The sequence below is a fragment of the Meriones unguiculatus genome, chromosome 9, assembly GCF_030254825.1.
Source record: "Meriones unguiculatus strain TT.TT164.6M chromosome 9, Bangor_MerUng_6.1, whole genome shotgun sequence".
Classification (NCBI taxonomy): Eukaryota; Metazoa; Chordata; class Mammalia; order Rodentia; family Muridae; genus Meriones; species Meriones unguiculatus.
Window position 1 is genome coordinate 58,111,840 of NC_083357.1, and position 15,056 is coordinate 58,126,895.

General features: G+C 42.8%; 1 protein-coding gene across 2 annotated transcripts; it reads right to left on the bottom strand.

Moving 5' to 3' along the window:
* Nucleotides 1-1,115: 1,115 nt before the first annotated feature.
* Parp2 (poly(ADP-ribose) polymerase 2) lies at nucleotides 1,116-14,144 on the bottom strand. Of its 2 annotated transcripts, none has more exons than XM_021639051.2 (16): nucleotides 14,017-14,144; nucleotides 11,970-12,107; nucleotides 11,601-11,671; nucleotides 10,552-10,602; nucleotides 8,122-8,218; nucleotides 7,639-7,714; nucleotides 6,975-7,077; nucleotides 5,162-5,312; nucleotides 4,819-4,957; nucleotides 3,292-3,355; nucleotides 3,077-3,211; nucleotides 2,751-2,878; nucleotides 2,494-2,593; nucleotides 1,852-1,950; nucleotides 1,498-1,622; nucleotides 1,116-1,381 (listed from the first exon to the last, which is right to left on the bottom strand). In XM_021639051.2, the coding sequence occupies exons 1-16, from the start codon at nucleotides 14,054-14,056 to the stop codon at nucleotides 1,222-1,224; spliced, it is 1,677 nt and encodes a 558-aa protein (XP_021494726.2). In that variant the 5' UTR covers nucleotides 14,057-14,144; the 3' UTR covers nucleotides 1,116-1,221. The 2 variants fall into 2 exon arrangements, with proteins under 2 accessions (XP_021494726.2, XP_021494725.2); XM_021639050.2 differs by having other exon boundaries at nucleotides 11,961-12,107.
* Between the last annotated feature and the right edge of the window lie 912 nt (nucleotides 14,145-15,056).

A 15,056-nucleotide genomic window follows, 5' to 3' on the forward strand; every position in this document is an offset into this window, starting at 1 on the left:
AGTATTTAGCAGAGGAAAGCATTAGCCCTCATTAGTGTCCTTCAGTGGAGAGGCTATATACTGTGAGAGAATAGAATCCAGCATAAGCTGTTAACTAGTTGTGGCACAGAGGTACTTCCTGAAAATGAAGATATATTGATATTGGAAGAAATAAGTGTTCAGGGCTAAGGAGATGGCTAAGAGGTTGCAAGCACATACTACTCTTGCAGAGAAGCTGTATTAGAGCTCTCTGAAGGAATAGCAGAATGACGAGAAGGAATACACATACACACACACACACACACACACACACACAGACACACACACACATTTTAAGGAGATTTAGAGTGGCGTACAGACTGTAGTCTAGGTAGTTCAACAATGGCTGTCTCCCAATGGAAAGGCCAAGAAAACAGTAGTCGTTCAGCCCACGAGGCTAGATGTCTCAGATCCAGCCCCAGGGAGCCCCAGGGGCTAGATTGCTGCTGGTCTTCTGTCTGTGCTGGAGTTCTGAAGAAGTAGGATCTAATAACAGCCAAAGAATACTGCAATAACAGGACAGATGAACTTGCCAGGAAGTGTAGGGCAAACAGGCAAAAAGTAACAGCTTCCTTCTTCTATGCCCTTTCACGTGGGCTGCCACCAGAGGGTGTGGCCCAGATCTCCACCTTTCCCACATCAGGTGATCCAATCAAGGAAACCCCTCGTAGGCATGCGCAGCTGCTTGGGCTTTAATAGAGTCCAGATGTTGTCAAGCTGAGTAACTAAGATTAGCCACTACAGGGCTCTTTAACTCCAGCTCCAGGAGATCCAGCTCCCTCTGCTGGCATCCACACTCATGTGCACATAACTGCACACAGACACTTCAGACACATACACATACTTAAAAATAAATCTAACCAAATGAACAAACAAACCCCAAAACAAACACACAAACTGCAAACTGAGTGTGGCTGCACAAATCTATAATCCCAGCATCTAGGGTACAAAGGCCTAAACTGCTTGGGCTTGCTGGCCATCAGCCTCTCTCCAGAGCCCAACACCTTCCTCTGGCCCCCTCCATGTGTGCATGAAGGCATGCACACCACACACAAAGAACAAGTATTTAGAGAGGTAAAACCCAAAGAAGCTGGAGATAGATTTATACCATTTTATTAAACAAAGTATCAAAAAGTTCAAAACCATAATATTGCTTGGTTTTTGTTTGAAGAGAGTATACCCTCTGGCTTGCTTGGTCGACATTCACCACAGCTGCAGAAAATTAAACTGAATCTTTAGAAGGTATCGCATATGGACCTGGTTGGGGTTATAGACAATAAACTCATTGTAGTTGAGGGTATACCCCTCTGGATTGAGAATTCCTGTGTCACTTGCTGGTCCTAAGGGCACTATACTCTCATTCCTGCCAAATGGAAGAAAATGTGCCAACATCAGCATTTTGTCCAGACTTGAAACAGGCAAGTAGATTCTCAGCAATTCAAAAGAAGTCTCCCAGTAGCCTTAGCTCTGGGTACTTACAGAGTGATGAAGTGGGCAGGGCTGGGAGCCATCTTTCCCAGCCCCTTGATGCTATGCTTGCCCTGAAGCAGTGCTTCTGCCTTAGGATTGGCCTCCAGCAGCTCATTACACTCACCTAGAGCTACCTGCAAAGCAAAAGGTCCCTGAATGCCTATACCCAGTTGAGAAGTTCAGAAGGCAATTCTAAAGCCAACCAGCACATCCTAATTTGCATTTTATTCCCTTTAGCAGAAGAATCTAATGCAATAGAAATCTCATTCTAGGTGAATTTCTTAAGCCCAAAGTCAATTTTCTCAGTGAGAAATCTAAGAATTAACAGTAAATTAGAAATCACAGCTATATCCTCTGCCTTACCTCTGACAGAAGAAGCAGTCCTGTGTTCTTTAGGCGAGAGGCAAAGCAGTAATTGGCACTCTTGGAAGACATGTCAGCAAAGTAGATTCCTTTCCCAAACTGAAATATATCAACAAAATGGAGATCAGCTGTCTAATCCACTATATGAGGTGGTCCTGGCATGGTGGTACATGCCTTTAACCCCTGCACTCAGGAGACAGAAGCAGGCAGATCTCCGAGTTTGAGTCCAGCCTGGTCTATACAGCGAGTTCCAGCCCAGCCAAGAGTTCTTGGTGAGACCCTGTCTCAAAAACAACAAAAACCAACTAATCAAATAAACAAAAAAACAAAACATGATATGAGGAAGAAGACTCAGCATTGAGTTCTGTTCTCATAAACACAACATAGTTCCTCCTGCACTGTCCTTTCCAAGTTAGTTCAAGAGACAACAAAACAACCACAGGTTTCTGTCTTTTGGGGAGAAGAGACATATCTTTTAGAATTTGAAGAAAGAGAGACACAGTAAGAAATGATGTGGTTTATCAGTGAGCTATTTTAACTCTTTCAGAGAGTACCATTTAATCCTAACCTGGGCTGGGGGACCAAAATCATCATTGTATTTTTTTTCCTTTGGGCTCCTTCTGGCATTCAGTCTCTACTTACCATATAACCTGTGATGGGAGCCTCAGGTGGGGCAACTCGAAGCCCGTGACTCAGGATTCCCACCCAGTTACTCAGCCTAGACCCATGCCAGAGCAGCATCCTGCGAAAGAGCCATTAGTCTACCCTGCTGTTCTGCAAACATTGGTCATAAATACAGAGAACTTATACACACACAACAGCTGCCTGTGCCACACCCTCCAAGCTCCACTGCACTTCAGGCAAGGAAATGCCCACTCGGCCCAGAGCTGCACACAGACCTGTTAGGAAGGTCCTTTCTGAAGGCCTCTTTCTCCCCTTCCTTCTCTACTTCAAAAACATCCAGCAAGGTCATAGTATAGTCCTTGTGTGTAGGAGCATGGGTAGACTGTAGGTACTGAGAAATCACCTGTGGAAAAGAATGAAAGGCAAATGTGGACACTTTAAGAGACTGGACTGGACTGAAGGGCATAGGGTATCTGACGTTGGCAGAACTTTCTGCCCCCAAAGAGCCTCACAACAAAGTTAGAAAGAGTTCTATATTCCCACGGGATGGGAAATACAGGTTTTACTTAAATAAGAATGTGAAAATAATCATTTTTATTACTTTGAACTCATGACTTTCATGGTCCAGAGGACGCAAAGCACAATGTAGGTTTCTATAGTGTTGGTCCAGTGGGTGTTCCGGGCCTTGGCACTCTGACTTCACCAGTTTAAGGGCAATTTCAATGTCTCCCAGCGCCTAAGAAGATCAGATAAAGAATCAACGTGAAGGAACTTAGGAGACGAGACTGAAAACCCCCCAACTCATTCATAGCTCACCTCTAGCAGCTTTATTTTCTCTGACAGTTCTTTCTCTGTGCGGATTACTGGAGGAATAGAGAGTCTAAGGACAGAGATACAACTACAGTGAGCTGTCTGATTTGTGCAAAGAAGGTACACAACTAAAAAATAGGTCCTTTGGAAAAAAGATATTTGTTCTCTTACTAAAAAGAAAAGAGGTGGGCCTTATAGTGTATACCTTCAATCTCAGACTTGGGGGGTGGGCAGGAGGATCAATGTGAGTTGAGTTCAAGGCCAACCTGGTCTACATAGTGAGTTCCAGGACAGCCAGGACTACAGAGAGCATAGAGAAAGAAAAACTTTGCCTCAAATAAATAAATAAATAAATAAATAAATAAATAAATGTCAAGATTTCCTATTGAAAATGAGAGAGCTGTGAAAAGACTTCAAAGCCCAAATACATAAAGGGATATTAAATGCACATTTGAGGTAAGATAAAACAAACTACTTAGATCTAATTTCATGTTAGGGAATAGAATTGAAATTCTTTTATGAGATCCTTTTTAAAAGTAAGCTACACTGCTGGGCATGGTGGTGCATGCCTGTAATCCCAGCATTCTGGGAGGCAGAGGCACAGGGATCTCTGTGAATTTGAGGCCAGCCTGGTCTACAAAGAGAGTCCAGGACAGCCAAGGTTACACAGAGAAATCCTGTCTTAAAAACAACAACAACAACAACAACAACAGGGAAAAAAAAAAAGCTACACTGACATCAATAAGGAAATTTGGATACAATCTAGAAGAAGTAAATCTTTTGACCATTCAGGGCTATTTTGAGGTGTGGAGCTCACAGAGAGCAATTGACAAAATGGGAACAATGAAAATCACAAGGAAGAACCAACAGAGCCAGGATATAGCTGAAAGGGAAAGTGCTTGGGTAACATGCACAAGGCCCTAGGTTCAATCCCTGGAAAACACACACACACACACACACACACACAAGCACATGTCCCTCATATACAAATAGGGGGCAGAAATGTGTTTTATTCATTTCATACCAATTATTTGGTTTCAAAAAAAGTGGTATTTGTGTCATAATAGTCCTCTTAAAGAATAGAAGAAGGTGGGATTTGCAAGGTGTTTTACTTTGTGGCTAAATGCTAAATATATTCTATATTTCTTTTTTCATTTTGAGTCTGATTTTTTTGTTCTTTTTTTGCAGGAAGCAGGGGAGAGGGAGTTCCATTCTCTCGAGTTGGTAACTTTCACTTGGTCAAGAATATGGTTCTAATAAAGTGGGAAATTATGTCTCAAAAGTCTTCTTTTAAAAATTTTATTGAGAGAGGTTGAAGGCTGGCTTCAGCTTCTCTAGATAGCCAAAGCCAGCCTCTCGCTGCCTCCTGAGTGCTGACTTCCCACATCTAAGCTAGCTACAAGTCATATTGGCTCTAGTTCTACTTACGCCGAGTTTCCTTAGGAATAAGACATTAAGGGGACCACGGCTGCTGCAGCTGCTCATGGAATCAGGGCGAGTAGAACAACAAGTAAACGAGCAGCAGCCCCTTACCCAAAGTCATGTGGGATCCTGGTGTAGAATTCATTGCACGCTTCAAGGAGAGCTCGCCCATGCTGGCCAGCACGAATACAATCCTCAATCTTCTTGAGAGACTGGTAACCTGCCTTGATCTGCGCCACTGTCAGCTTTCCTGGAGGGGATCAGACTCCAAACTAGGGACCCATTCCAATAAATTATATATCCTTGCCCAATAACAACTCAATTTCCAAAACAGTATCATCCTCTCAAACCCCCACTCCAGGTCCTGTTTGCCTCACTCAGGACTTTTCAGTCTCAGGACTGCTCATTAAAGAGACCAGGAAATAGGAAGGGCTGCAGAAGAGCAAAGTCCTACCAAGTGGGGCTTTCTTGGTGTCATACTTCATTTCAATCATCATCTCTTCCATGGTCTGTATGTTACAGATCAACTTTAACAGCTCCTGGACTCGAAGATCCAGCTGTGACTCCGGCTTCAAAGTTTCTTCTTGGCTTGTTCTAGTTTCATCCTGTAGCAAAGTAAACATAGCTTCTAACATGTGAAACGAAGGGGTTGAGTGGCTGCAGGGAACGGTTCTAACTGTGAGCCTTAGTGTGTCTGAATGCTGGGATGGTTCTATTAGGCAGCTAGTTAGGGTAGCCAATGTGACTGACTATCACCCCGACTTCTTACTGCTCCCTCACAGTGAGGCAAGCACTCAGAGTAAGAACAAAAGGTCCTTCCAACAATGTCTTCACGTATGTAAGCACAGCTCATATATGTCAAACTTTCTGATCATATTAATACAAGCGTCTTTTTAAATTTTAATTAATTACACTTTATTCTCTTTGTATCCCCCTGTAGCTCTCTCCCCCCTCCTCTCCCAAGCCCACCCTTCTCTACACATGCCCCTCCCCAAGCCCACTGACAGTAGAGGTCCTCCTCTTCTTCCTTCTGATCCTAGTCTATCAGGTCTCATTAGGAGTGGCTGCATTGTCTTCCTCTGTGTCCTGGTAAGGCTGCTCCCCCCTCAGGGGGAGGTGATCAGAGAGCAGGCCAATCAGTTCATGTCAGAGACAGTCCCTGTCCCCATTACTATGGAACCCACTTGGACACTGAACTGCCATGGGCTACGTCTGTGCAGGGGTTCTAGGTTATCTCCATGAGTATCAGTCTCAGAAAAGAACCCTGTGCCCAGATTTTTTAGTTCTGTTGCTCTCATTGTGGAGCTCCTGTCCTCTCCAGGTCTTAGTATTTCCCACTTCTTTCATAAGATTCCTTGCACTCTGTCCAAAGTTTGGCCATAAGTTTCAGCATCTGCTTTGATACCCTATAGGGTAGAGCCTTTCAGAGGCCCTCTGTGGCAGGCTTCTGTCCTGTTCCCTGTTTTCTCCCTCCTCTGATGTCCATCCTCTTTGCCTTTCTGAATGGGGATTGAGCATTTTAGTCAGAGTCCTCCTTCTTGATTAGTTTCTGCCTCTCAACTGAGGAATGGATACAGAAATTGTGGTACATGTACACAATGGGATATTACTCAGCAATAAAAAACAAGGACATCATGAAATTTGCAGGTAAATGGTGGGAACTGGAAAAGATCATCCTGAGTGAGGTACCCCAGAAGCATAAAGACACAAAGGGTATATACTCACTCATAAGTGGACATTAGACATAATATAGGATAAACCTACTAAAATCTGTATACCTAATACAAGCTTCTTAATTTTCAGTTCTATAAGCTTTTAGAAAAATTCTCAACATCCTGGAAACCTCAGCTTGTCAGAATTATTTTTCTTTGTTTCTTTCTTTCTGTTTGTGATCCTTGTTTTTGAACCCAGTCTTGTACATGTTGGGCCAACATTCTACTTGTGACCCTGCACTGCCAGCCCTTGATCTCTTCACAGTGCTGTAGAAGTGAAGGCAGCTTTAGACAGTTTCTCAGTTTGTCATTTATTGATCCTCTCATGGTCTGTACCACTGAACTTCTGGAAGCAGGGCCTTGGAATTCTAGTACATAACAGAGGAGACTAGAAAGGCATGTTCTGGCCTCTGAGATCAGGGATGACGGAGAGTTTTCTGTGGGGTGGGAAACAGCAGTGACTCCCAATATCCCAGCCTGTTCTGATCTCAGATTGATCTCCATCACCTGGCTAGACTTCCCAACCCAGAAGACGCCGTTTGTAGGGTCAGTTACCTGCACACTGGCAGCATAGTCCATCTGTAACATGTCGTATTTTCCAGGTACTTTCTCAAAGTTCTCACGATCCTCCCAATTGTTTTTAGTTTTGTCAAGGAATCTGTGGAGCCAAGGTGGAGGGCGGGGGACCAAACAAGCCAAGGTTCACTGACAGAGCACACAGCAATTTCCTAACACAGTCTCTAAACAATTTGTGTCAGTGTTCTGTAATGTAGATTGTAAATTAGGACAGTGAATGAACAGAAAAACTGGAACAAAGGAATCAAGTAAAATTGGGAATAAAGTCTTCCCAAAGGTCCCCCATCACAGAAGCCTTTGATATATGAAATAAAAGGTAGATAATTAATGCTTTTCCCAGGAAGAAACATGTTTCTAGACTCTAGAAAGTCTGTTCTCAAAATCACCACAAGTTTAAAGCTGCAGATGGGCAGTCTCTGGTATTTCCAATTATTGATTTGCTTGCTGTGTTTAAAAAAATTCTAAATTCTTCTGGTCAACTTCTAGGTTGATTTAATCACTGACTAAAGATACAGTTTAATGTTCTAATCACAGGGTATAAGAGTGGAAAGGAATTAACATGTATGCTAAATCATCCTTACATGAAACATTTCAACAAGAGATCTAAGAAGGGTATATTTTTAAACTCATTATTAGCACTTACTTTTTCTGAAATATTTCCTTTGCTTTGTTGAGGTCACCAGAACAAGCCACCAAGCTGTGCTGTCCTGTTTTCCCAACTGCAAAGTAAATGCCATACACAGGATGGTTCCTTGCCCTAGAGCCCAAGTGCAGCTCTCCAGAAGTAACAATATATCTCTTTAACGTCTCTCTACTTATCACCTGACTAATAGGCAAGAAAAGAGGACAGGAAAGGTGAAAGGGCTTAGGCAAGCGATCATACGATCATACTGATACAAGTTATTGCAAGTGATACAAGTTATTGCAAGTGTCGCAGCCTATAAGCAGTACCTTCAGCCCAATGCTGGGGTCTTCTCAGCCTCAAAAAACTTCCTAATGAGGATGCCTGCCACCCCTCAATCTCAAAGCTCAACTGGATTCCTAAACCCTTCAGAGACCTACACCCACTCACTACATTGCCTTTGTGTTTCTGAGTGACAATGCATACAAATCATACAGCCCTTACCTCGGCCCCATCGCATCCAAACACTGAAGCTCTTCTGGGCATCATCTTCTAACAGCTGAATAAGATAGTACTTGTTGTTGTTGAACTGGAGATTGGTCTGTGACAAGTGGGAGAATAATAATGTAAAAGGAGTTAGTTTTATATCTGGAAAGCACATGAACCAACGATGTTTCCTTGGTTATAGCTATTCAGGAACTGGCACAGTGAGAGGCAGAGAATGAAGAAAACAAACAGATCCTGAAAGAATAAGGACAGAAATACCAATTTAATGTTTCATTCTTGGAAAATGAAGTGGGATCTTGTAAGCTTCCTGAAGCCCCTACCCAACCCCAACATCCTACATTAATGGGACCCTCCTGATAGCTTCCTCCATAGGTATTTTTTTCACTCTACATTATTGTTTGAGACAAGGTCTCTTATGGAACCTGAAGCTCGCTGGCAAGCTCATGTCTCCTCCTGTCTCTGCTTCCCTAGCGCTAGGACTACAAGTATGCACCACTGTACCCAGCTTCTTACTTAGATGCTAGGGATCCAGGTCCTCAGGCTTATATTGCAAGCATTACTGACTCAGCCAGCTCCCCAGCCTGGCTCATAGTAGTTTAGGTAGAAGTAATACAAAGGAATGCTAGTTAGCTGTTAAATGGTATATGTAGATAATAAATTTAAGTATATGGCTGGTAAGAAAATTCAGTCAGTAAAGCACTTGCTGAACAAACCTAAGGCCGCAGTTCAGTCCCTAAAACCCACGTGAAATAACTACTCACAAGAACACCCGCCCACATATATACACACAAAAATAAATTAAGTATGAGTCACTCCAGGAAATAAACTAACGGAGAAAATATCTATTCAAAACAATGGATGTGTGTGTGTGTGAGAGAGAGAGAGAGACAGAGACAGAGACAGAGAGAGACAGAGACAGACAAGACAGACAGACAAACTATATAAAAGGAAACTGGGGTCAGAAAAATGGCTCAGTGGTTAAGAGCACTGGCTGCTCTCCCAGAGGACCTGGGTTCAACTCCCAGCACCCACATGGAAGCTAACAAAGGTCTGTAACTGCAGTTCCAGGGATCTGACATCCTCACACAGACACAGCAATGCACATTAAATCATTAAAAAACAAAACAAAACAGACTGGCTCTGTGCTGGATCCTTCCTTGGCAAGCACAAGGCACTGGGTGTGGTTTCTCAAACTGGGAGTAGTAAATACGTGTAATTCTAACACTCAGGAGGCTGAGCAGCAGGATTACTGTAGGTCTGAGGTCAGCCTACTAAGGGCAACTTAGCAACTCACACATAAAAAGATAAGTTGTTGGGGTGAGGGTAGAAAACTGATTCCTCAAAGTTGTCTTCTGATTTCCACACCTGTGGTATGTATGCCTCCTCACATCATGCATATACAACAATAATATTTTAAACTAAAAAAAAATAATAATTTTTAAAAATTCTGATAACCTGAGCTAGCAAAGGGCTCAATAGGTTTAAAATACATGTTTTAATACATGTTTAAAATGTCAGTACGAACTAGGTTAGATAGGTGTGCCAATACAATCCCAGCCCTACACATATGAAAACAGGAAGACAGCAAGTTCAAGGCCTGCCTGGGCTACACAGTGAGAACCTGTCACACATACAAAATAATAATAATAATAATGATAAACAAACAACAAATGTTGGTGGAACACCCAGCTCACTTAGCATGCATAAAACCCTGGATTTGATCCCCTACACTTCATAAAACCAAATGTAGTGGTGCTTGTCCGAAATCTTAACATATGGAAGATGGAAATATCAGAAGTTGAAGGTCATTCTAGCTTATACACCCAAACTAGGCTTTGTCAAACTCTGCCTCAAGAAGCAAAATGAAACAAACAAGCCCACAAAACGAACCAACCAACCAACCAACCAACCAACCAACCAACAAGTCTTAAACACGGGTAGAAAGTAGATCATAATAATCAAAAGTTAATGTCAATTTTAGAAAAATGTGAACCATTTGTATTATAAGGAAATTCTGATAACCTGAGCTAGCAAAGGGCTCAGTGGGTAAAAGGTACTTTCTCCTAAGCCAGTGACCTGTGTTAAATCAGGGGACTCCTATAGTAGAAGACAGTAGAAAGGGTGAACTGACTCTTTTCTGGTCTTTTGTTTGTTTGTTTTTTCAAGATAGGGTCTCACTATGTAGCTCTGGCTGCCCTGGAACTTACTCTGTAGACCAGGCTGGCCTTGAACTCACAGAGAACCACCTGCCTCTGCCTCCTGAGTGCTGGGATTAAAGGCATGTGCCACTACACAGACTGAGAACTGACTCTTTCAAGTTTTCCTCCGTCCTCCACACACATATATATACACAAATTAATTAAATAAGTATAATTTTAAAAATAAAAAGAAAGCAATTCTCACAATTAGAATAAATTATTCTCTTACTTGATTTAGCATGACATCATAGACATCATCTCCTTCACAATACACATGAGCCTGGGAAGAGAGAAAACAAAAAGCATCAATGTACTCAGTCTTAGGAGAAAAGTGAGACTTTTTTCTTTTATAATGCTTCGAGGTTTATTCTCCAGCACAACCAACATATATATCTTCCAGGAAGAGAAATGGAAGTGTTCTACACACTGCCTATTATTATAATTAAAACATACTAACTTCCGGTTACACAGGTCTAAAAGATTCTACCTCAAAAGAAACCTGCCTGTAAATAGGCTTGCTTCTAGATCCTTCCAACCTTTTTCCTCTTTATCAGTAACTCATGACATTCCTTGGCAGTTCATCATCAAAACCACACTGTCAACTGGAGGTGGAACACGCCTTTAATCCCAGTACTCAGGAGGCAGAGGCAAGCGGATCTCTGAGTTTGAAGCCAGCCTCGTCTACAGAGTGAGTTCCAGAACAGCCAGGATTATACACACACAAAAAACCCTGTCTCAAACCAACTAAACAAACAAAAATCCTACACCATCCTCCTTTAACAATTATAACATTTCCTGAGTGAAAAAAAAAATACACTGTGGAAAGCTGATGGCAACCCCTAAGGTAATTATGTTAATATTCTATAATTCTTTAAATTATTAAATATTAAATTTATTCATTTTTAATTTTACATTTGGATGCTTTGCCTGCATGTATGTATGTACGTGTGTCACTTGTATGTCTAGTACCTGTGAAGGTCAGATGAGGGTATCGAATCTACTAGAAAAGGAGTTACAGATGGTTGTAAGCTGCCACATGGGTGCTGGGACTCAAACCCAGGTCCTCTTGAAGAACAACAAATGTTCTTAACCACTGGGCCATTTGTCCAGGCTCAATATGCTGCTAATTTGAAACCTCACCACCCCTACTTCTCAACACTGGAGAAAAGTAATCACTAGCAATATTTTAGAAAACATTTTTAAAATGAGCACCAGCAACATTCTAGACAGGAGTTATAATAACAAAAGAGCTCTTCTTTCCATTCCTGGTGCTTTTACCTTTCCCACCTTGGCTGTACACTCTGGGTCCACAGGAGCTTTGCCCTTTAACAGCAAGGCCTTCACGGAGTCTGAGGGAATATAAGTATGCATTACCGTCACTTATATAGGAATCAAAAAGCGGTCTTGGCTAGAAAACTGTCTTAATTAACTTTGCCCTTCCCAAGCAATCCAGGTCTCCTGCCTAGGTCCTAATCCATCTCAATCCTATGAAAATAAAGATTCAACAGAGTAGATTGGTATTGCAGAATGCCCAAGTGATAGAGAAGTTAACTATATCCCCAAAGAGGGAAGGAATAAATCTCATCCCACTCCTTCCAGAGACCCAAGAGCTGGCCCACGTCCTCCCTGGCCCATCACCTTGCTTGCCATTTGTCCTGTCTGTATCCTTTCCTGCAGCCAGAGGCCTCTTTCTCTGGCACATGCGTGTTTTTTTGTCGGGAGGAGAGTCTTCTGTTGCTTTGTCGCCATCGTTAACTGTCTTGGCTTCATTTAGCACCACAGAAGCTAAAGGCAAGAACAATAAGCAAAGAATTAGTACAAAATGAAGGTGACCTAATATTTAAACAACACTGAAGCAACATAAAATATAGAAAAAAAATTAGGAGGACAAGGAAAAGAAAGGGAGCCCCTCGTCTCAGAGTCTGGTTGAAGCCTCTCTGCAGCTGAGAAGCAAGAATTCCAGCACAATTAATACATGCTGTGAAGGCTGCTGACACAGGTATTTAAATATTTTTATGTTAAAACAACAATGAATTGAGCTTACAGACTAAATGTACATAACAATGGGATTGGGCTCATTTCTCTTCCATTTTATGAACATCATTTACAGAGAGGATAACCTAATTTCCTGCATCCCTTATGATCTAGACTTTGGCACTGGAATTTTGTCAGACCCACCTCAGGAAACATGCTCTCATTTAAATTCTTTTAATAACTCTCTGAAGAGGCAAAAATCACAAATATATATATATATGTCTGTTTTAAAGACAATGAAGGGTGGTTTTTCTCTGAGAAGCCCACACTCATGTTCTGTGATATCTTTCTTCCCAGGCATTTTTCTTTTAACCCTTGTGCTTAAAACACACATTAATATCTCCTTTAATAAACTTCCAATTCTGGTTTATCCTTCTGAAATTCCTTTTCTACCTTAAAGCCAAGAACAGTAGGTTTGCCTGTGTAGAGGTCTCTGAAAAACAAAACAAAACAAAACCAAAACACTTAGGATGCTGCTAGAGAGCAGAGTTGTCTCTGCCCTGGACTGCCAACAAACTTTAAAAAGGTTATGATTTTATTTTTACATGTATGCGTGTTTTGTCTGCATATATGAATGTGCACCCTGTGTATGCTTGGTACATCTGGAGGTCAGGAGCAGGCGTGGGATTTGATAGGGTATGATCTGCCTTGTGGGTGTTTGCAAGCAAATCCAGGTCCTCTTCAGGAGCAACAAGTACTTTTCTTTAGCATTGAGCCCCCTGTCAAGCCTCTTTTTCTTTTTTGAGACAGTGTCTCTCTTTATAGCTCTGGCTATCCTAGAACTCAGAGACTCTCTTGCCTCTTGATTAAAGGTGTGTGCCAACATGGCCACCAGGCTCTGACAATTTCTTTTAATAAGAATTTAAAAGGGACTGGAAAGATGGGTCAGTGATGAGAAGATTCTCCCAGATCTGGGATCAAGTTCTATCTCTCATATGGTAGACCACAACGGCCAGTAACACCACTTCCAGGGGGTCCAATGCCTCCTTTGGCCTCCAGGCAAGCATTTGGGGCACATACAGACATGCAGGCAAAATACACATGTAGAGATTAAATAATTTAAGATGATCTTTTGAACGTATATGAACTGCCATACCACTCACTGCTCTTTGAACAGTCTGAGCAATCCTGCCTAAATTCCTGACCATAAATCAACAAAATAGGATAAAATAAATTTACAGAGAAGTTTAAAGTCCATAGCCTTTGCACTTCAATACCTTCCTCATAATGGTTGGTAAAGTGCTCTCGAGTCTGAACCGACCAGCTTACGGCCAGCGTTGCTTCTCGGAGCTTCAGAACCTTGTAGTTCACTGTACCTCAGCGGCGGGAAACGTGTAACTGAGACCACAGACTTAGCATCTAACTCACAGGGCACAACTAAGAACATAGTATCCAGTGCATAGACAGCAGTTCTAAGGTTCGAGTTTTACTTTCTGAAATCGGACGTTATCTTAAAAAGGCTGACCTAAGTGGTTGATCACTTTACTGTCAGCGTTTATCCTTTCGCGGAGCTAGACTCAAGGACGAAGACCATTTTTAGTGGAATGACATGAGCTATTCACAACGCTTGGCGGCTAGGTTTGCTGCCACCGGTCCCCACGCCTCTTTGGGCTCCCTCTGACTCTGGGCCGAGCATTCTGCCTGCGGACAGCGTTCCCACCTTGCCTCCTGCCGCCGGCTCTTCTCCGCCGCGGCGCCATCGCGCTCGGGGGCTGACGTCATCATCCCGCGCCGGACACGCGCGGGCTTTTTAGTAAGGGCCCCAGGTTAGAGCGCATGCAAATGAGCGCTGTGCCTTGTGGGAAGCCACCGCAACTGAAAAATTTGTTCCCTTCTGAGTCTTATAAAGCCGCGCTCTCCGAGAGCCTCCGCGGGCGGGGGAAGCTCATCAACGGGGCCACGCGCTGAGTGCTCGTCACTCCCCGGCCCCTGGGAAGGTCTGAGACTGGGGCCTCCCGCGGCCCTAACCGGGCTCTCCCCGAGCGGGGAGGTGAGTTCCCAGAAAGCAGGGCTCCACGCGTGGGCAGACTGGGCAGGAGATGCCCCGAGTGGGCGGATGCCTCCCTCGCCGGAGCTTGGAACAGACTCACGGCCAGCGCAGAGCGAGTTCAATGGCTGAGGTGAGGTACCTCCTGGGCCTCATAACCCAATTCAGACTACTCTCCCCTGCCTTTTTGATGGTCTAACAGGAAAAAAAAAAAAAGATCCTCACCAACCAGATGAGCATCTAGGAAGCTAGGAAGGAACGTTGAGAGTCAGGAGAAGCATCTGAGATAGTGGAATAGAGTGAGGTTCTTTTCCTACTGAGCTCAGATGTGACTTAACTGAGGCATGTGTGTCCATGCCTCAGACTCATCTAAATAAAAACTTTGATTAAAAAAAAAGCTTGGAGTGGTGACAGTGCTTGGGAGGCAGAGTGGTCAGATTTCTGAGTTCAAGGCCAGCCTGGTATGCAGTGTGAATTCCAGGACAGCCAAGTCTACACAGAGAAACCTCGGAAAAACAAAAGAATAAAAAATAAAAAGAAAGAAAGAAAGAAAGAAAGAAAGAAAGAAAGAAAGAAAAAGCACAATAGGCATATACACTCAGACATATACACAAAAACAAATCTCCTAAAAGCACAGTAAGAAACCATAATATACAAGCAAAAGACCAGTTAAAGGAGAGCCAAACAAACAAGGCAACCTGAGACCAAAAAAA